Source organism: Oncorhynchus keta, chromosome 12 (assembly GCF_023373465.1).
Source record: "Oncorhynchus keta strain PuntledgeMale-10-30-2019 chromosome 12, Oket_V2, whole genome shotgun sequence".
In the NCBI taxonomy this organism is placed as follows: Eukaryota; Metazoa; Chordata; class Actinopteri; order Salmoniformes; family Salmonidae; genus Oncorhynchus; species Oncorhynchus keta.
Window position 1 is genome coordinate 18,841,010 of NC_068432.1, and position 23,510 is coordinate 18,864,519.

A 23,510-nucleotide genomic window follows, 5' to 3' on the forward strand; every position below is an offset into this window, starting at 1 on the left:
AGCTAGTACTTTTCTTAAGCGTCTGCTCGTTGCATGGTAACAACTGTCTGCCAGCCTGGTTGGGTTTCTGGCGAGCAATACAACTATTTATTGGTTCACTACCGCCACCTACCGTGGGATACATTTCAGAGCAACAGAATAAATACCCCCACTGATAGCAGGTAAGATAATATCAGTATTATAATATTCCCTTGATGTAAAAGTTTAAGAACATCGGATGTAATTAATTAAGACAAAATTCTGTCTGACACAAATAACTGCAATTTAAAAAGCTTTATTGGAAATGCACGTTTCAAACAGCACAATTCAAGTACAGATAGATGAGTGTAGCTAAATCAGATACATGCTAATTTAGTTTAAATGTGATGTATTCCTCCAGTCCCAGTTAATTTCTACTCTTTTGACATGCTTCAGACCAGATGCATGCTTCACTTCAGTGTACAATGGTCCTACATTTGCATATCACAGTGTTTGAAGCTTTTACGTTCTGCATCTCTCTGCTGTCTTTCATCTGAAGCCATATCCTCCAAGGTCTAAACAGGTGTAGATTTCCATCTCTGTGTGGGAGACCAGATATTGCAAGGAGACCAGTAAGGGGCCCTCAACTCTTCACTTTGGCCAAAGGAGACCTAAGACCCCAATACCAGTGACACTGCCCTGAGGTTGGTGATGTCCTTTGGATGAGACTGTTGAGACAAGAGGTCTTATCTCTCTGTGGTTACTAAAGATGTCATGGCACTTATGACATGAGTAGAGGTGTTGACCCTGCTTCTCCTGGCTATATTTCCAAGCCTAAGCATGTAAATCCAATTCATTATCATAGGCTGTATGGGGATCAATATCATTTTTATTTAAATAATGCTGCATGTCTCAAAATATAAGAATGAGACCAATATATGTATTTTGCTAATCATAGTTCCCGTCTCTGAAATTATGTTTGTGTGTGTTGTAGGAATAACCAATACTCAAAAGCTGTGTGTGTGTGTGTGTGTGTGTGTGTGTGTGTGTGTGTGTGTGTGTGTGTGTGTGTGTGTGTGTGTGTGTGGTAGAAGTAATAGTTGGCCATTATTTCTTTGAACATCTCAGTTTGGGCAGCAGCCACTCAAGAAACCTGTCAATCAAAAACCACAGGAGAATAAATAGTATTATAAACTGGGTGGTTCGATCCCTGAATGCTGATTGGCTGAAAGCCGTGGTATATTTAAGCAATAAGGCACGAGGGGGTGTGGTATATGGCCAATATACCACAGCTAAGGACTGTTCTTATGCACAACACGGAGTGCCTGGATACAGCCCTTAGCCGTGGTATATTGACCGTATACCACAAACCCCCAAGGTATCTTATTGCTATTATGAATTGGTTAACAACGTAATTAGAGCAGTAAAATTAAATACTTTGTCATACCTGTGGTATACGGTCTGATATACCACGGCTGTCAGCCAATCAGCATTCAGGGCTCGAACCACCCAGTTTATAACAGACCGTATACCACGGGTATGACAAAATATTTATTTTATATCACAGCCCTTAGCTGTGATATATTGGCCATATATCACACCTCCTCGTGCCTTGTTGCTTAAGTTTGCCCTGACACATCAGATAGCTGCTCTTTCTCTGCTACCTCATTCTATTTCTCTAATTCTCTAGTCTAGTATTCCCTGGTTATGTTCCACTTCTCCCTCCTCTATTTCCTTACCTCTTCCTCAGACTCTTCTTTTCCTCTTTCTTGTCCTCCTCCTTACTTTCTCCAACATTTCCCATCTGTTGCGTCTTACTAGCCTTCTCTTGCTTCAATTCCTTTTTGGCCTTGCCCTTCTTTTTCTTATTGACCTTCCCTTCCTGAATATTTTGGACAAGCAGATAAAGTAATGTAAGTTTATGGGTTCTCTTCTCTCGAGCTACTATACCTAGAGCTATACTATACTAGAGAAGGACTTATGCTATACTATAGAAGGACTTACGGCCAATATTCCCTTCTTGTATTTCCTCTCACCTGTGGGGCCACTCCAGCCATTTCCTGGAGCAGCTTCCTGCCGGTCTCGCTCAGGTTGGTGATGGGAGCCAGGCGAGGGCTGTGGCGGTATGGGAAGTTCTCTGTTCGGGGCAGAGCGATAATGACAGGGTTGAGAGGAGTCCGAGGCCTTGGGATATTTACTGGGTAGGGAGAGCCTACAGCAGAGGGCAGGGCCCGTAGGGCTTCAGCCAGGGTCCGGTGTGCTGAGGTCACAAGAGGAGAGAGGCCATTCTTGACAGATACAGGACCTGAGACCTTCCCTGGGCTCTGTAGGACCAGAAAGTAAAGTAACATATCAGGAAAGTGCTATGTTCAACACAATCTGTAGAAATACTTTATAACTACTCTATACACATTGCAGATACATGACTACCCTCAATAAGTAATTGTCTGCATCATTTCCAATCCCCCATGTATATATATAAAAAATATTTAATATGCAGAACTTACCAGGAAGTCTGATTCATCGAAGGAGTGGAGAGACAGATCATCCTCATCCATATCCCTCACATCAAGCTTTGTCACCTTTCCATTCTCAACTTTCAGCTTTGGGGTCCTCCTTTCATGATCCTCATCATCACACTGTGTATCAGAGTCAACTAGTCAGAGACCATCCTCCTCCCAGTGATGTCACTCAACAAAGACATGGACGGTAGGGTACAACTCTTTTACCTCAGATTCACAGTCAGTGAAGGAGTAGATGGAAAAGTCATCAGAACTGGAGGATGAGATCACGTCATCATATTTTCTCTCTATCAGCCGAGTCACCCTTCCAGACTGAGGAGACAGAGAAAGGCATGTACTCATGGCAGCCATAGAATACACTGGCATTGACCCTCAAGGAAATGTAGAATATGTAGGCAATCCAACATGGTTGTACAAGTAGTGAGTAATACATGGGTAACTGAAAATGCAATAAATGCAACTCCCATAACATTAGGGGTGGGGCAAAAGACCTTCCATAGTACAGGATTCTTAAGCATCTCGAATGGATAATTGTCAATTCAACCAAGCCAACCAAAATGGCCATATGAATCAACAGATTGATCTAACTGTTGTGTCTCTATGGGAACAGCAGAGATGACCTGGCTGAGAGGCTCCGGATTGATGCTCCATCCATCCCCAGATGTCTGGTCCTGCCCATAGCTCACAATGATTGGCTGTTAAAAGTAAAGAATGAATTCAACACTGCTTTGCTCATTTTGGCCTTGAATTGTGTATTTGTGTTTTTGTTTCAGGTCAGATATGACTTACAGGCTTTGGCCTTCTGTGCACCTTGCCGGTTGGCCACAACACGGAATCAGGGGTGTTCACCCTCACTGGTTTCAACTGTCAACACAACACGCAATTTAAAATGTGATAATATAACAAAAACAGGACAAAACAAACAAATATTTGATATTTACCACATAAGGACGGCGTCTTAAAGCTCTTTTGATTCTCTCATCATTACGATCCATCTTTCTTTCTGGGGGAAAAATGTCCATCAATTAATTGACTCAAAACACATCCTGACACACAGACACACACACACAAAGATGGCATCCCCAATGGCACCCTATTCCCTATATATGTATATATATATATGTTGGGAAGGAGGTGCACCAAAAGGCCAAAGACTACCTGCAACAACCTGAGTGAAGAAAACTATTGTACAGATTAAATCAAATCTGAACACCGTTTATGTAGTGAATTAATGCATGGTTACGTCATGTTGGGTCACAGCTTTATGACTGCGCTTAACACGTCACAAGAAAAACGCTTGTTTGGAGCCGGACTGGTGGTATCATCTTTTAACTGGTTGGAGCTCAATAACGAACGTGATGTGCTTATTATATCTTACTGACTGAGTAATGGTTGGTTGGACGTTTTACATAGATAGACCAACATGATATCAATAGGAAGAAACCATTCCTATTGTGCAATATTGTAGGAAAAGTGTCGTAACTGACATTTTGTAATGTGCTTGATTATCCTCTTGTAGTTTGACAAGTTTGTACTGAGCATCAACATGATCACCCGAATAGTTTAGAAAGATGTGGTTCAGAGGTTCAAGAGTTTTACTCCTGAGTTCAGGCTAACAAGTGACATTGTTGCTGTCGTTATAGTATCATCAGTTTTGTTTACTGTCACTACATTTTTCGGTTTATCAGAGGATGTCGAAAGTCTTGGAACTACAGTTTTTTCCAATGGGCATGGTACGTTAGCAAGGAGGGGTTGAGTGACTCAAGAATCATGCTCGGCGGCTAGCTAGCCACTTTGAATGGGTCTGTTGTAACGTTATCTAGCGTGCTACAACGTGTAGCTAACGTTAATGACGTAACAGATGGTGCCAGTAGGCTACAGCAGCAAGCTAGAGCACAACACATCAATGCCGCTGATGTCTGTCAACCCGATAATTTCCGTTTAATCCCCTCCTCTTCCTTTGCGGTACACAAGCTCATTACATACTCCTTCCACCACCAGACAGAGACCCAGATACTCCTCAGCATTGGGGTTCTGGTGCTCCTCTGTGGTGGGATTGAGAAGAGTGTGGGCACTGTTTGGTTCCTCCTCATGTTTCAGCTGCTCTCTATCAACACAGGGGTGTTGTACACAATCGTGGGGCTGGTACTGTTTGGTGCATCTGCCCAGAATCAAGTGGAGGGGTTAGTTCCTATATCCCCCTCCCTTATGGGTATGGCCACAGTGTACTCACTTATGGTTAAGGGCTTTCGTTTTTGGGGTCAGTCACCCATGTTAGCTCTGGCCTGGCTGTTTCTGGTCATAGTAACACTTTTGGTCCCACACTCTCTTCCTCTGCAACCCCATCATAGCAGGGGATCTCTATCCTTACTCCAACCTTATTGTGGTTGAAAATAACTGTGATACACTGCAGTATGTCACAGCTTTAAGTGGGCTTAATAGTGTAGTTAAGTGGTAATATGTTTTATGTGCGGCGCTGTGGTCTAAGGCACTGCATCTCAGTCTACAGTCCCTGGTTCGAATCCAGGCTGTATCACATCTGGCCGTTATTGGGAATCCCATAGGGCAGTGCACAATTGGCCCAGCTCTGTCTGGGTTTGGCCAGGGTAGGCCATCATTGTAAATAAGAATTTGTTCTTAACTGACTTGCCTAGTTAAATAAAGGTTAAATAAAAATAAATAATATTGTAACGGCCGTCGTCGGTGGAAGAAGGTGAGGACCAAGGTGCAGCGTGGTAAGTGTTCATGATATTTAATATAATCAAAATTGAACACTAAACAAAATAACAACTAGGAAGAACGAACAAACGAAACAGTCTTGTCTAGTGATGACACACAAAACAGAAAATAAACACCCACGAAACACAGGTGGAAAAAGGCTACCTAAGTATGATTCTCAATCAGAGACAACTAACGACACCTGCCTCTGATTGAGAACTATACCAGTCCAAACTCAAAAACCAACATAGAAAAACAAACATAGTCTACCCACCCCAACTCACTCCCTGACCATGCTAAAACGAAGACAAAAACAAAGGAACTAAGGTCAGAACGTGACAAATATGCTTGAAATGTGTGTTGAGTCCTCATGCTGAACATAACAGGATGTTTGGTTAGGAAAATCTACCATCACTGTGTCACACATTATCCGTATCTTGCTCTGGTGAAACATACGGAAGGGGCTGGCACCCACTTCTAGACATGTCTGATGCTAGAGCATCAGTCCTGGATAAGAAGATGCCTTTCAGGCTGCTGAGGGACAACTTTGGGTTCAGAAGTGTTTTTTTTCCCCATCCGGTCAGATAAATAGTCCAAACAGCCAACCCAACCGTTTCCTCATGGCCCTCATGGGGGTATGTCTCCCTGTCCCAATGAATGTTGTGCCCCTGAACATTGATGTCCTGTATGACCCTATATCAATAGAGAAGGAAGAGGCATCATTTATCCTCCAAGACGAGAGGTCATTAAATTAACATGATTGCTGGGTGCAAGCCAGAGTACATGATGTACTACAGTATAATGAGCAGTTTCAATAGATGATCCTCAGCTGTAATTGAATACTGTACAATAGGCACCTAGTGGTCCCCCATGATTAGATAGAGAATCACTTTTTAGTTAGATAAGCTCTCCACATTCTCATTGGTTCCAGAATCATTCCGACCCAGTCCAAGCCTACGCTCCAGTTTCCTCCAACCTACAGGCTACCGAGACCACACCAAAGACATTTGAAGGCTGGGCCCACTCCTACTATACACAGGGGAGCCCTGTTGAGTTCTCAGGTTATTATGTTCACAAACATGGATATGCCCTCAAGCATAGCTTTGGGTAACGTCACGAACATGAACACAGCTGCAGCCACAGTCACGGACACAGTCATTGGCAGACATCTGCCTCTCAAACCAGCAGTCACTGGGCTCCAGTGGCTCAACATCTACATTCTCAACATTCTCTCCAGTCTGTCAGTGTCCCCCAGAGTTTCACAGCAAACATGCCCGAGTCTGTGATGGTTCACCCAGGGGCACCGGTGTCTTCATTGACAGATTGATAACATAGAAAACTCATTGAATGACAGCTCTCTCACATTTGTTATACGTTGAAATGTAATATACTTGGACATGGGGTTGGAGGTAGCGCTTAAAAGGTACACGGTTTCTTCACTGATGATTTTGGTTTGAAGAGTCAATCAAACTCTGAATGTTCAGGGTCAAATCAATGCAAGAAGTTTTTGATTGTCAGTTGAATGAAAGACCACTCCTTTTGGATTGTACTTTGTGTTGTTCTACACATACGGTAGACAAATCTCTTGATCTATACAACCTTTATAAATCAGGCAATCTTTCCTTAACTACTTACAGCAATGAAATGAAATAGCATCCACTCGCCAGTAAATTAGATCCATTACATGCAGTTTGTTGGGCAATGCATCATTCAACATTATTGTAAATTCTGGAGCAGGGAGCAGTGGTTGATGTTATCAAGAGTGTGGGCTACAAGGGCAGATTATGATGTCATCTTTAGAAAATAAGGTAGTTGGGCCTCCCAAGTGGCGCAGCGGTCTAAGGCACTGCATCGCAGTACTTGAGGTGTCACTACAGACCTGGGTTCGATCTCAGGCTGTGTTACAGCCGGCCGTGACCAGGAGTCTCATGAGACGGCGCACAGATGGACCCGCTGACTTTGGTCACCAGCTGGACGGTGTTTCCTCCAACACATTGGTGCGGCTTCCGGGTTAAGCGAGCAGTGTGTCAAGAAGCAGTGCAGCTTTGCAGGGTCCTGTTTCGGAGGATGCATGGCTCTTGACCTTCGCTTCTCCCGTGTCCATAGGGGAGTTGCAGTGATGGGACAACACTGCAACTACCAATTGAATATCATGAAAATTGGGGGATGAAAAAAAAAAAAGTACAAAAAATATATAAATAATAAATTGGTCGTTGTGCACAGTAAAGAGAAGCCATAAATTACAACCAAGACTAAGTATAGCAAATCAATGATTATTATTTCTTTACAAATGCATGTGTACAAGTTATACTGTTTATATACAAATAGCTATTTTGCATAAACAACTGGATCAAGTGGTAAGAGTCATGTAACAGGTCATGATGGAACAGGTTATTCAATATCAGTAATGCAAGAGAAAAAGTTCAAAGGAACACCATTTTTACAGTTTACCACGACTTAATCAAAGACCTATTCTTTAATGAACCGATGAAAAACAAAGCACAATGACTGAATAGTTACTGCAATTTAAATGTACGAATTGAACAATACATAGTACAATATGAATGTGCTACAAGTATGGATATTTTACTCTAATTTAACTCTTCTCTCTGTATTTACACAACCTTCCTAGAGCATCTGAATAGGCAGCCATGTTGAATTTTGTAAATACCTTTACAGACAGCAAAAATAGAATACCTTACATTTGAAATTAGTTCATATACAAGAAGGATCTTCACAGCATGATAGATGTCCTGATGCAATATTTCATATCATAATCACCTCTGTTTTTGCCTACTTTCACTTACAAATCATATCAAAGTGTATTTGTCACGTACATGGAATACAACAGGTGTATTCCCAGTGAAATGCGCACTTACAGACTCTAACCAACAATGCAATTTTTAAGTTAAAAAAAGGTATTAGGTGAACAGTAGATTAGTAAAGAAATAAAAACAACAGTAAAAAGACAGTGAAAAATAACAGTAGCAAGGCTATATACAGGCACCGGTTCGTCGGGCTGATTGAGGTAGTATGTACATGAAGGTATGGTTAAAGTGACTATGCATATATGATAAACGGAGAGTAGCAGTAGCATAAAAGAGCGGCGGGGGGGGGTGCACAATGCAAATAGTCGGGGTAGCCATTTGATTAGCTGTTTGGGAGTCTTATGGTTTGGGGGAAAAACTGTTGAGAAGCCTTTTGGTCCAAGACTTGGCACTCAGGTACCGCTTGCCATGTGGTAGTAGAGAGAACAGTCTATGACTGGAGTGGCTGGGGTCTCTAACAATTTTTAGGGTCTTCCTCTGACACCGCCTGGTGTAGAGGTCCTGGATGGCAGGCAGCTTAACCCCAGTGATGTACTGGGCCGTACGCACAACCCTCTGTAGTGGCTTGCGGTTGGAGGCCGAGCAGTTGCCGTACCAGGCAGTGATGCAACCAGGACGCTCTCGATGTTGCAGCTGTAGAACCTCCACTACAGCCCCATTGATGAGAATGGGGGCGTGCTTGATCCTCCTTTTCCTGTAGTCCACAATCATCTCCTTCGTCTTGGTTACGTTGAGGGATAGGTTGATATTCTGGCACCACCCGTCCAGGTCTCTGAACCCTCCCAAAAGGCTGTCTCGTCGTTGTCGGTGATTTGACGTACCACTGTTGCATAGTCGGCAATCTTTAGGGTGGTGTTGGAGTCGTGCATGGCCAAGCAGTCGTGGGTGAACAGGGAGTACAGGAGGGGACTGAGCACACACCCCTGAGGGGCTCCAGTGTTGAGAATCAGCGTGTTGTACAGGTGGGAAAGGGCAGTGTGGAGTGCAATAGAGATTGCATCACCTGTGGATCTGTTTGGGCGGTATGCAAATTGGAGTGGGTCTACAAAAACAATGTGTAACATTTCATTTATATTTTCTCCAACTTTTCTAATCTGATGGGAAACAACAAAGGTCTGGCTGTACTCTTTATTTTATTAAAAAATCTATCGGTTTATTCCAAAATAGAGAATCATTTTTTTCCCATAATAACCCCTCACCCAAATTAAATAGATTAAAATCTAGGGCAGTGGTTCCCAAACTTTTTATAGTCCCGTACCCCTTCAAATATTCAACCTCCAGCTACGTACCCCCTCTAGCATCAGGGTCAGTGCACTCTCAAATGTTGTTTTTTGCCATCACTGTAAGCCTGCCACTCACACACTATACGATACATTTATTAAACATAAGAACGAGTGTGAGTTTGTCACAACTCGGCTCGTGGAAAGTGACAATGAGCTCTTATAGGACCAGGGCACAAATAAGAATATATTAATTATCAATAATTTTGCTCTTTATTTAGCTATCTTACATATAAAACTTTATTTGTTCATCGAAAATTGTGAATAACTCACCACAGGTTAATGAGAAGGGTGTGCTTGAAAGGATGTACATATCTCTGCAATGTTGGGTTGTATTGGAGAGAGTCTCAGTCTTAAGTCAGTTTCCACACACAGTCTGTGCCTGTATTTAGTTTTTTTGCTCGTGAGGGATGAGAATCCACTCTCACATAGGTACGTGGTTGCAAAGTGCATCAGTGTCTTAACAGGCGATTTGCCAAGGCAGGATACTCTGAGCGCAGCCCAATCCAGAAATCTGGCAATGGCTTCTGATTAAATAAAATTTTCACAGAACCGGTTGTTGCAATTTCTCTTGTTCAGATATCAGTAAGTGGACTGGAGGCAGGACATGAAAGGGATAATGAATCCAGTTGTTTGTGTCATTCGTTTCGGGAAAGTACCTGCTTAATTGCTCACCCAACTCACTCAGGTGCTTCGCTATATCACATTTGACATTGTCCGTAAGCTGGAGTTCATTTGCACGCAAAAAAATCATACAATGATGGAAATACCTGTGTGTTGTCCTTGTAATGCAGACAGAGAAGAGCTCCAACTTCTTAATCATAGCCTCAATTTTGTCCCGCACCCTCAAAATTGTTACGGAGTGTCCCTGTAATCTTAGATTCTGTCACGTTCTGACCTTTATTTCCTTTGTTTTGTATTTATTTAGTATGGTCTGGGCGTGAGTTGGGTGGGCAGTCTATGTTTGATTTTCTATGATTTGGGATTTCTATGTTTCGGCCTAGTATGGTTCTCAATCAGAGGCAGGTGTCATTAGTTGTCTCTGATTGAGAATCATACTTAGGGAGCCTGGGTTGCACTGTTTGTTTGTGGGTGATTGTCTATGTTCGTGGCTTGTGTCAGCACAGGTCTCATTTGTAGCTTCACGGTCGTCATTGGTTTATTGTTTTTGTTACTCTTTTGTATAGTGTTGCAGTGTTCAGTGTTCTCTTTATTAAAATTCACTATGAACACATACCACGCCGCATTTTGGTCCTCCGATCCTTCTCGCCTCTCCTCTTCAGATGAAGAGTGACAGATTCAGATCATTCACGAGAGAAAAAACATCACCTAGATAGGCCAGTCGTGTGAGAAACTCATCATCATGCAAGCGGTCAGACAAGTGAAAATGATGGTCAGTAAAGAAAACTTTAAGCTCGTCTCTCAATTCTAAAAAAATGTGTCAATACTTTGCCCCTTGATAACCAGCGCACTTCTGTTTGTTGTACAAACGTTACATGGTCGCTGCCCATATCATTGCATAGTGCAGATAATACACGAGAGTTCAGGGGCCTTGCTTTAACAAAGTAAACCATTTGCCCAGTAGTGTCCAAAATGTCTTTCAAGCTGTCAGGCATTCTTTTGGCAGCAAGACCCTCTCGGTGGATGCTGCAGAGTACCGAAGTGGCATCGGGAGCAACTGCTTGCATGCGCATTACCACTCCACTAGGTCTCCATGTCATGGCTTTTGCGCCATCAGTACAGTAGATACCACCACAGTACAGACACACACGCACGCTATGTATACAGCAGCCAATTTTGGAACTAGTACTTTTCACAAGTATCTCCTCGTTACATGGTAACAAAAGTCTCTGCCTGCCTTCTTGGGTTTCTGGTGAAAAATCCAACTATTTATTGGTGCTCTACCACCACCTACCGTGGGATATAGTCCAGAACAGCAGATTAACCCCCCCCCACTGATAACATTTAGGTAATGTCAGTACAATAATATTCCCTTGCTGTAAAAAGTTTAAGAATTTATTTATTTAGAAATTTAGAAAAATCTGTCTGACACAAATAATTGGAATTTAAAAAGCTTTATTGGAAAGTCACATTTCAAACAAAAAAAGTACAGATGAGTGTATCTAAATTAGATACATGCTAATTTAGTTTACATGTGATGTATTCCTCCAGTCCCAGTTCATTTCTACTCTTTTGACATGCTTCAGACCAGATGCATGCCCCACTTCAGAGTACAATGGGCCTGAATTTGCATATCAATGTGTTTGAAGCTTTTACCTTCTGCATCTCTCTGCTGTCTTTCATCTGAAGCCATATCCTCCAGGGTCTAAACAGGTGTAGGTTTCCATCTCTGTGTGGGAGACCAGATATTGCAAGGAGACCAGTAAAGGGCATCTCCTCTTCCATTTGTCCAAATGAGACCTAAGACCCCAATACCAGTGACACTGCCCTGAGGTTGGTGATGTCCTTTGGATGAGACAAGAGGTCTTATCTCTCTGTGGTTACTAAAGATGTCATGGCACTTATGACATGAGTAGAGGTGTTGACCCTGCTTCTCCTGGCTATATTTCCAAGCCTAAGAATGTGAAAGTGCTTCTAAGCACTATGTAAATCCAACTCATTATCATAAGCCACCTGGCTAGGCAGTATGGGGACCTATATCTTTTTTTTTAAGAATGATGCATGTCTCAAAATATAAGAACGAGAAGAATATAAGTATTTGCTAATCATAGTTCCTGTCTCTGAAATTACATTTGTGTGTGGTGTAGGAGTAACCAATACTCAAAATCTGTGTGTGTGTTTACAACAGACTGTATACCACGGGTATGACAAAACATTATTTTTACTGCTCTAATTACATTGCTAACCAGTTAATAATAGTATTAAGGCACCTCAGATAGCTGCTCTTTCTCTGCTGCCTCAATCTATTTCTATAATTTTCTAGTCTAGTATTCCCTGGTTATGTTCCATGTCTCCCTCTATTTCCTCACCTCTTCCTCAGACTCTTCTTTTCCTCTTTCTTGTCCTCCTCCTTACTTCCTACAACATTTTCCATCTGTTGCATCTTACCGGCCTTCTTTTGCTTCACTACTTTTTTGTCCTTGCCCTTCTTTTTCTTATTGACCTTCCCTTCCTGAATATTTTGGACAAGGAGATGAAGTAATGTAGGCTTATGGGTTCTCTTCTCTTGAGCTACTATACCTAGAGCTATACTATACTAGAGAAGGATTTAAGGGAAATATACCCTTCTTGTATTTCCACTCACCTGTGGGGGCGGTTACACTCAGGTTGGTTATGGGGGCCAGCCGAGGGCGGTGGCGGTATGGGAAGTTCTCTGTAGCGGACGGAGTGATAATGACTGGGCTGAGAGGAGTCAGAGGCCTCGGGACATTCTCTGGGGAGGGAGGGGCCACAGCAGAGGGCAGTGCCCGTAGAGCTTCAGCCAGCTTCCGGGGTGCTCAGGTCACAAGAGGAGAGAGGCCAGTCTTGCCAGACACAGGACCAGAGACCTTCCCTGGGCTCTGTAGGACCAGAAACCTTCCCTGGGCTCTGTAGGACCAGAAACAAGTCAAATATCAAGAAAGTGCTATGTTAAAAACAACCTGGAGATATACTTTATAACTAAACACATTGCAGATACATGACTACACTCAATAAGTAGGAGTAACTTACAAAGCTCTGGACATGGTTATTTTTTTCAGACTTGAGGCGCCTGTTCTCGACTATACTGGTCTGCATTTCTGTCCCAGCTGTCTATAATTTCAGCCATCTCTCCTGTGCATTTCTTGAATGCCACTTTCAACCTCCAAGTCATTCATCCAACTGTCCAGGTCTACTGCCTTAAGATCACCTTCACTGCAGTTTCTCTTCATCACTTGGATCAGTGCCCTCACCTGCTCACCCATCCTCTTGACCTCCCTAGCCATGTCTTTGTCCCTCAGTCTCTCCTTCCTCCTCCCCATCCACTTTGCAATCCAATCCTCCACAGCATCCCTCATTCTTCTTCGGCCTCTTGATTGATGTCCTGACCATCATTGTGCATCTTTACACCTTCTTCCAGGTTGAGTTCTATTAAGGTCAGGTTCTCTTTGATCCTCCACGTTGGTGTTGGTCCACTGTGTCTTCTTGTCCAGCTGCTGTCCGCAGGGCAGTGGGGACCACCTCAATCTGGCGTGACACATTATTCAGTGAACTCACAGAGGCAGGGAGGAGGAGGTTGGCCTTGGACACATTTACATTTACATTTAAGTCATTTAGCAGACGCTCTTATCCAGAGCGACTTACAAATTGACACAATAGTCTCTACAGACATAGGGTCAAACCATTGAGATGTGACACACACACACAAATTTAAAAGATGCCAAGAGTTATTCAAAAATGTGTGTGTGGGGGAGGGGGGGGGTAGATCTGCATTAATATTGCAGATACATTTTGAGATCTATCAACATAATTGTCTGTATCATTTCCAATCCCTCATGCAACACGAACCCAGAAGTCTGACTCTCATATCTTTATCTTTATTTAACTAGGCAAGTCAGTTAAGAACAATTTTCAATGAAGGCCTAGGAACAGTGGGTTAACTGCCTGTTCAGGGGCAGAACAACAGATTTGTACCTTGGCAGCTCGGGGATTTGAACTTGCAACCTTTCTGTTACTAGTCCAACACTCTAACCACTAGGCTACCCTGCCGCTCCATAGGAGTGGAGAGACAGATCGTCGTCTTCTACCATATAACTCACTTCAAGCTTTGTCACCTTTTATATCCTCCTCATCCTTAACTTTCAGCGGTGGTGTCCTCCTTACATGATCCTCATCATCACACTGTGTATCAGTCAACTTGTCAGAGACCATCCTCCTCACAGTGGTGTCACTCAACAAAGACATGGATGGTAGGGTACAACTCTTTTACCTCAGATTCAGTCAGTGAAGGAGTAGATGGAAAAGTCATAAGAATAGGAGGACGAGTTCACCTCATCATATATTCTCTATCAGCCGAGTCACCCTTCCAGACTGAGGAGACAGAAAGGCATGTACTCATGGCAGCCATAGAATACACTGGCATTTACTCTCAAGGACCTTCCATAGTATATGATTCTTCAGCGTCTTGAATGGATGATTGTCAATTCAACCAAGCCAAACAAAATGGCCATATGAATCAACAGATTGATCTGTTGTGTCTATGGGAATAGCAGAGATGACCTGGCTGAGAGGCTCTGGATTGATGCTCCATCCCCAGATGTTTGGTCCTGCCCACAGTTCACAACGATTGGCTGTAAACAGTAAAGAACAAATTAAACACTGCTTTTCTCATTGCAGAATGCATAACTAATGTTTATGTGTTATTGTTTTTAGATCAGATACAGTGGGGCAAAAAAAGTATTTAGTCAGCCACCAATTGTGCAAGTTCTCCCACTTAAAAAGGCCATTACTGATATTGAATAACGTGTTCCATCATGACCTGTTACATTACTTTTACCACTTGATGAAGTTGTTTATGCAAAATAGCTATTTGTAAATAAACAGTATAACTTGTACACATGCAATTGTAACTAAATAATAATTATTGATTTGCTATACTTAGTCTTGGTAGTAATTTATGGCTTCTCTTTACTGTGCACAACGACCAATTAATTATAAAAATGTTTTGGTGCTTTTAAACATTTTTTGTGACATCCAATTGGTAGTTAGTTTGTCCCATCGCTGCAACTCCTCTACGGACTTGGGAAAAGCAAAGGTCGAGAGCCATGCGTCCTCCGAAACACAACCCTGCCAAGCCACACTGCTTCTTCACACAGAAGCCAGCCGCACCAATGTGTTGGGAGGAAACTGGCGACTGCAGAGTGCATCAGTTATTTGGAGTAAGGATACAGATCCTGCCCTGTGATGATGACGTTGCAGAGTAAGACAGTGTGTGGGACCAAAAATGTTATGAGCAGAAACAGCCAGGGCAGGGCTAACATGGGTACGCTGACCCCAAAAAGGAAGCTATTAACCATAAGTGAGTACACTGTGGCCATACCCATAAGGGACAGGGATACAGGAACTAACCCCTCCACTTGATTCTGGGCAGATGCACAAAACACTACCAGCCCCAGAATTGTGTACAACACCCCTGTGCTGATAGAGAGCAGCTGAAACATGAGGAGGAACCAAACAGTGCCCACACTCTTCTCAATCCCACCACAGAGGAGCACCAGAAGCCCGATGCTGAGGAGTATCTGGGTCACTGTCTTGTGCTGGAAGGGGTATGTGATGAGCTTGTGTCACTCAGCCCCTCCTTGCTAACTTACCATGCCCATCGCCAAAAACTGTAGTTCCAAGACTGAAGGCATCCTTTGATAACCTGAGACATGTATTGACAATAAACAAAACAAATTACATGATAATAACAGGATCAATGCCACTCTTAAGCCTCAACTCAGGAGTAAAACTCTTGAACCTCTGAACCACAGTTGTGGAAAATTCTATTCAAAGATTAAGGCAGGGTTACTTACTGACTTTATTGTCCCCATGGGGAAATTTTGTTGCAGTGCCATGTACACGTTTAAAGTGGCGTTTAAATACAAAACAAAATTTACAATACAACTTTCATAACAGTTACATACCAATAAAACATGTAAAAAATGACTAGCCTGCTGGCCTTACTGATTCGATAGGAACATCAGCCCGAGCTATTTAGGAGGGATATCACACCTGGCACAAATGATGGTCTAGTTCTGTTTTTCTTGCTGAGGGGTGCCCTATACCTGTGCCCAGTGGGGAGTAGTTCAAAGTCCGGGTACAAGGGGTGGCTTGGGTCTAAAATGATTTTGTGAGACTTGCAGAGGGCCCTGACCTTAAAGTACTTTGCTTGCTGTGGTGATAATCCTATATTTAACAATGTAATAAACATATTTAATACAAGCAGCTGCAGAGGAGAGCCACCTCTAATTTCACAGCAAGGATGAAATGGTTACATGTCCCTTATATAGTGAGAGGTGATAATACAATCATATTGTATTCACACAACAATTTCTTCTATAAATCAATAGTTCCGGAACACAATGGCCTTGTGTTACGACGCAGACATACCAGTAGTCTATGAAACACATAACATCACAGTCCAACACAGAACATATCCCTTGAGAAGTTTACAACAGCTCACCCCAAATTCTTCCACCACATCTTTCAAAACTGATTTTTGATGCTCAGTACATATGTCAAACTAATACCAGTGGATAATCAAGCACAATACAAAAATGTCAGTTACGACACCTGTCCTCCACTATTGCACAACACTTTAACTAAGACAGGGTAGATAGATTGCTAAACCAAAGCAAATGTAATGTATTTCCGCATTTTTATTAATCACGTTCACAACCAAATTTGATGCGCAGATCATGAAGTGCACTAAGGCAGTGCTGCATTTAAAGACACTGCCACCTGCTGGCTTGTGCCTGAAATGTGATGATCAGAGTTCTCAACAGTCCACTTGAGTTAGATAGAAAGTGAGATAGATATATTTGAGTTTAGTAAAAAAAAAAAAAAAAAAACTGTTTAATAAAATAAAACGTGTCAGGGACAACGCAATAAAATCAACGAATTCCATTGTGGTCCCTTAGTGGTTGTTACTCAAAGTGCAAAATTATTTTTTGGGGGGCACGGAATGGTTTCTTTCTATTGATATCCTGTTAGCCTATCTATGTAAAAAAAAAAACATCCAACCAACCATCGATACAACCATTACTCAGTCAGTAGGAAATATGTACATCACTTTCGTTATTCAGCTAGCTACAACCAGTGAGAAGACAATACCACTAGTTAGGCTCCAAACAAGCCTTTCTCTTGCGATGTATTATGCGCAGTCATAAAGCTGTGACGTATTCTGACGTAACCAAGCATTAATTCCCTACATGCACTGTGTTCAGATTTGATTTCAACTGTATAATCTCTTTCTTCTCACTCAGGTTGTTGCAGGTAACCATTGGCCTTTGGTGCACAGCCTTCCCAACCTGTATACAGGGTACCACATACACTCAGAGCTCTGGAAATAATTAACAAATGTTTCTGTAATCAGCATCTCTACATGTATGGCAGAAATTCCATTCCAGTGTCTGTTGATTTCCAACACAGGCACACCTCATTCTACTGAATGGGGTACTGATTAGGTGATCACCTGAACCAAATCTTATTTAACGAGGAAAAGTATAAAAACCACTGCTGTGGTCATCACTATCCTCTTGCAATAGGACCTGCTGGATGTTTAAATCAGTGCTAGTAGTACCTCAAAAGTAATTGGAATCCAAAAATAACTATTAACCATGCCAGAAGACTTCAAAAGGAACATTTTGAGTGAGGGAAAGAAGGGCTTTACTGGCAGAGGGATACAGGATGCTTCCATCCTTAACATTTCAAAGACAGCAGTTCATTGGGGTGGCAGGTAGCCTAGTGGTTAGAGCGTTGGACTAGTAACCAAAAGGTTTCAAGATCAAATCCCAGTCCAAGTGCACGGTGAGGATGGTTTGAAACAGGCTCCTAGGGGCAGGGCTGAAGTTGTGCAAAGCTAGAAAAAAGCCCTTCATCAATGAGAAGCAAAGCCAGGCTGAGGTTTTCAAAAGACAATAGTAGAGGACTGGAGTAAGGTCATCTTCTCCGATGAGTCCAACTTTCAGCTTTGCCCAACACCTGGTCGTCTAATGGTTAGACAAAGGCCTACAAGCCAGTGTCTCGCACCCGCTGTGAAATTTGGTGGAGGATGGAATCGGGCAGATTTATCTTTGTGAAGGACGCATGAATCAAGCCACTTACAAGGTTGTCCTGGAAGAAAACTTGCTTCCTTCTGCTCTGACAATGTTCACCAACTCTGAGGATTGTTTTTTCCAGTAGGACAATGTGACACAGTCAAGTCAATCAAGATGGAGGACCACCAGATCAAGACCTTGTCATGGCCAGCCCAGTCTCCAGACTTGAACCCCATTAAACTTCTGGAATGTGATCAAGAGGAAGATGGATGGTCACAAGCCATCAAACAAAGCCAAGCTGCTTGAATTTTTGAGCCAGGATGGCATAAAGTCACCCAACACCAACGAAAAAGACTGGTGGCCAAGACGCATGAAAGCTGTGATTGAAAATCAGGGTTATTCCACCAAATAATGATTTCAGAACTCTTCCTAAGTTAAAATATTAGTATTATTAGAGGTCTGACAACACCGCATCTGTTTTTGTTATTTTGATCAGTTGTAATTTTCTGCAAATAAATGCTCTAAATGACAATAATTTAATTTGGTATTTGGGAGAAATGTCAGTAGTTTATAGAAAACAAAAATGTTCATTTTACCCAAACACATACCTATAAATAGTAAACCCAGAGAAACGGATCATTTTGCAGTGGTCTCTTAAGTTAATGTTATCCAAATCTGTGTATATACACACTCACACATATATATTATATATACATACAATATTGATGGAAATGGTTCCCCCAGAAAGCAATGGATCGTAATAATGAGAGAATCAAAAGAGCTTTAACACGCAGCCCTTATGTGGTACATTTTTTTATTTATATTTTACCTTTATTTAACCAGGCAAGTCAGTTAAGAACAAATTCTTATTTTCAATGACAGCCTGGGAACAGTGGGTTAACTGCCTGTTCAGGGGCAGAACGACAGATTTGTACCTTGTCAGCTCGGGGGTTTGAACTCGCAACCTTCCGGTTACTAGTCCAACGCTCTAACCACTAGGCTACCCGTCCGTCTGTTTTGTCCTGTTTTTGTTATATTATCACCTTTTAAATTGAGTGATGTGTTGACGGATGAATCCAATGAGGGTAAACACCCCTGATTCTGTGATGTGGCCAACCGTCAGTAACACATGCACATTAGTTATACATTCTGCAATGAGAAAAGCAGTGTTTAATTCATTCTTTACTGTTAATAGCCAATCATTGTGAGCTGTGGGCAGGACCAGACATCTAGGGACGGATGGAGCATCAATCCAGAGCCTCTCAGCCAGGTCATCTCTGCTGTTCCCATAGACACAACAGTAAGATCAATCTGTTGATCCATATGGCCATTTTGGTTGGCTTGGTTGAATTGACAATCATCCATTCGAGATGCTAAAGAATCCTATTCTATGGAAGATCTTTAGCCCCACCCCTAATGTTACGGGAGTTGCATTTATTGCATTTTCAGTTACCCATGTATTACTCACTACTTGTACAACCATGTTAGATTTCCTACATATTCTACATTTCCTTGAGGGTCAATGCCAGTGTATTCTATGGCTGCCATGAGTACATTCCTTTCTCTGTCTCCTCAGTCTGGAAGGGTGAATCGGCTGAAGAGAGAAAATATCACGACGTGATCTCATCCTCCAGTTCTGATGACTTTTCCATCTACTCCTTCACTGAATGTGAATCTGAGGTAAAAGAGTTGCACCCTACTGCACATGCCTGTTGAGTGACAATACTGTGAGGAGGATGGTCTCTGACATGTTGACTCTGATAAACAGTGTGATGATGAGGATCATGAAAAGAGGACACCACCACTGAAAGTTGAGGATGGAAAAGTGACAAAGTTTGAAGTGAGGGAAATGGACGAGGATGATGACCGGTCTGTCTCCTCCCCCCACTTACACACGCACATTTTTTGAGTAACTCCTTCACTGGACCACTGAAGGACCATCGACTGGTAGGCATCTCTTAAATTTGTGTGTATGTGTGTCACATCTCAGTCTTTTGACCCTATATCTGTTGAGATTATTGTGGCCAAGCCCAACATCCTCCTCTCTGCCTCTGTGAGTGACCTGAAGAAGGTGTGACGCCAGATGGAGGTGGTCCCCACTGTCCGGCCCTGCAGGCAGCAGCTGGACAAGAAGACACAGTGGACCAACACCAACGAGGAGAGTCTGAGGAGGATCAAAGAGAACCTGACCTCAATAGAACTCAACCTGGAGGAAGGTCTGAAGACGCACAATGATGGTCAGGACATCAACCAAGAGGCAGAAGAAGAATGAGGGATGCTGTAGAGCACATATGTCAGAGTCAAGGCCCGCGGGCCACATCCGGCCCGCGAGAAGGTTTTTACGGCCCCTGGGATGATCTTGATTTGTTATTAGAACCGGCCCGCAGACCGCAGCAAGCCGGCAGCCCGCAGATCTTTTACACGCACCAATACTACATTTCCAACAATGCAACGGTGACGCACCGAGCAGTAGGCTGCTTCATTTCAATATTTATTGGCACAGCAGTTGTCAGCATCACAGTAAAATTAACTTTCAGATACCCATCAAAAATGGCAAAACGGAAGGTGGACACTGAGAACCGGGGTTTCAAACAAGGTGGGAGTCGGAGTATTTGTTCACGGAGGTAGCTGGAAAACCTGTGTGTCTTCTGTGTGGAGAAAGTGTGGCGGTACTGAAAGAGTATAATCTGAGACGACATTATGAAACGAAACACGCGGACAAAAACAAGAATATGGACATGGAACAAAGGCTACAAAAGGCAGAGGAATTAAAACGAGGCCTCAAATCTCGACAGGCTCTGTTCAAAAAAGCCAAATCACAAGGCCAGGCTGCTGTCAAGGCCAGTTTTATTTTGGCAGAAGAGATCGCTAAATCAGCCCGGCCATTTACGGAGGGGGATTTCATCAAAAACTGCATGATTAAAGTTTGTGACGAAGTTTGCCCAGAAAAAGGCAACTCTTTTTAAATGTGAGTCTGAGCAGAAACACCATTGCCGAGAGAGTAGACCAGTTGTCCATCAATCTAAAAGAGCAGCTTGTGAAAAAGGGAAAAGATTTCATTGCATATTCCTTGGCTGTGGATGAGAGCACCGACATTTCTGACATTGCCCAGTTGTCAATTTTCATCCGCGGAGTGGACTCCAGCCTAAGCGTGACAGAGGAGTTTTTGGCTTTACGTCCTATGCATGGCACAACTACGGGGCATGATTTGTATGAAGAGGTGTCAAGATGTGTAAATGAGATGGAGCTGCCTTGGGAAAAACTCGTGGGTTTGACAACCGACGGAGCACCTGCGATGTGTGGACACAGGAGCGGACTGGTGGCGAAGATACGGGAAAAGATGCAAGAGGAAAACGCGACAGGTGAGCTGACAGCTTATCATTGTATCATACACCAGGAAGCGTTGTGCGGTAAAGCCTTGAAAATGGAGCATGTAATGAGCATCATCACGCGCACAGTTAACTTTATCAGAGCCAAAGGTTTGAATCACCGCCAGTTCAAGGCATTTCTGACGGAGTTAGAAACGGAGCATGGTGATTTGCCTTATCACACAGAGGTGCGATGGCTAAGCCAGGGAAAGGTGCTTCAAAGATGTTTCGAGCTTCGTGAGGAGATTTGTCTGTTCTTGGACAGCAAAGGGAAAGACACAACACAACTCCGAGACGAAATGTTTCTGTGTGAAATGGCTTTTCTGTGTGACATTACGAGTCATCTGAATGCAATGAACTTGCAGCTGCAGGGTCGGGATCGTGTCATCTCTGATATGTACAGTACAGTGAAGGCATTTAAAACCAAACTGACTCTGTGGGAGACGCAGATGCGGAAAGAAAATTTGAGCCACTTTCCCAGCTGCCAGACCATGAAAGAGAAGCTCTCTACCAGTGCGTTCCCGAGCGCACAGTTGGCTGATAAAATAGGTATGCTTGCCGCTGACTTTCGACGCCGATTTGCTGACTTTGAAGCACAAAAAAGCAGGTTGGAACTGCTCGGTAACCCATTTGCTGTTGACGTGGAAAGCTCACCACCAAACCTCCAAATGGAGTTGATTGACCTCCAATGCAATGATGCACTGAGGGCAAAATATGCGGCAGTGGGTGCTGCGGAGTTCGCCCGTTTCCTCCCCGACACAATGCCCCAGCTGCGCATCCAGGCTGCTCAAACGTTGTCTATGTTTGGCAGCACATACCTGTGTGAACAACTGTTTTCTTTGATGAACTTGAACAAAACATCACACAGAAGTCGACTTACTGCTGAACACCTCCACTCAATTCTGAGGATTTCCTCAGCTCAGAGCCTTACCCCGAACATTGATGAACTTGTGGAAAAGATGGGACACCACCAAGTATCACCCTCAACCTCAAACAAGTGAACATTACTGTGCAATCACATATTTAGAGTTTTTACTCAGTTCAAGTTTAAAAGTTAAAGTTTAATATTTGTTTTCACTGCATGTTACTTCTCCTTAAACAAAGTGTTGTTTTTGATTAATAGATTTTTGCACTTTATTTTATTGTATTTCAATCCAATTATATTTTAAAAATATTTCAGTTGAGTGGATGATAGAAAATTGCTATTATTGTTTTTTTCTTTGAAGTAAATTTAGCCCACTTTTGCTAAAATAGAAAATATAGGCTACTGATGGTGCCTTGAATACCGGTTTCTTTCATTTAATGTTCATGTTATGGGGATTTTTATATAAAGGAAATTTGTCTTTTGTGTCTGTTGAAAATTAAAGATTACTGACAGAGCCATAAGAAAATATTGCTTTATTTATCTGATCATATTGGAATATATTTGTTAGGTTTTCAGTAGGTTCAATTAGGTTCACTAGACTATATGCGTCATTTAAAAATTTTTCAATGAACATTCGAACAGTCCGGCCCTCGGCTTGTAGCTAAATTTTTTATTTGGCCCTCCGTCCATTTGACTTTGACACCCCTGCTGTAGAGGATGGATTGCAAAGTGGATGGGGAGGAGGAAGGATAGACTGAGGGACGAAGACGTGGCGAGGGAGGTCAAGAGGATGGGCGAGCTGGTGAGGGTACTGATCCAAGTGATGAAGAGAAACTGCAGTGAAGGTGATCTTAAGGCAGTAGACCTGGACAGTTGGCTGAATGACTTGGAGGTTGAAAGTGGCATTCAAGAAATGCACAGGAGAGATGGCTGAAAATATAGACAGCATGGCAGAAATGCAGACCAGTATAGCCGATAACAGGCTCCTCAAGTCATAAAAAAATAAGAATGTCCAGAGCTTTGTAAGTTACTCCTACTTATTGAGTGTAGTCAAGGTCCTAAACGATCTTATCCACCATTGATAAGAAACATTACTGTGCAGCCATATTCATTGATCTGGCCAAGCATTTCAATCACCACATCCTCATCGGGAGACTCGACAACCTTGGTTTCTCAAATGATTGCCTCGCCTGGATCACCAACTACTTCTCTGATAGAGTTCAATGTGTCAAATCAGAGGGTCTGCTGTCC

At 42.7% G+C, this 23,510-nt stretch overlaps 2 protein-coding genes across 8 annotated transcripts in view; both read right to left on the reverse strand.

Annotated features, from left to right (window-relative positions):
* Positions 1 to 23,510, reverse strand: part of LOC127906104 (uncharacterized) — a 45,218-nt gene that overhangs the window by 17,951 nt on the left and 3,757 nt on the right. The gene's annotated exons all lie outside the window — the stretch shown is intronic.
* LOC118391065 (uncharacterized) overlaps positions 1 to 23,510 on the reverse strand; it is an 81,998-nt gene that overhangs the window by 17,653 nt on the left and 40,835 nt on the right. For 2 of the 7 annotated variants that reach the window (XM_052457783.1, XM_052457780.1), the window contains exons 13-14: positions 12,297 to 12,439; positions 11,366 to 11,656 (exon numbers count right to left, since the gene is read on the reverse strand). In XM_052457783.1, the coding sequence (XP_052313743.1) occupies positions 11,533 to 11,656; positions 12,297 to 12,439 (267 nt within the window). In that variant the 3' untranslated portion in view covers positions 11,366 to 11,532. Of the gene's footprint in view, positions 1 to 258; positions 1,112 to 1,697; positions 1,841 to 1,994; positions 2,283 to 11,365; positions 11,657 to 12,296; positions 12,440 to 23,510 lie in introns of those variants that run through there. The other 5 variants (XM_052457781.1, XR_008060792.1, XM_052457782.1 and 2 more) reach the window with 5 other exon arrangements.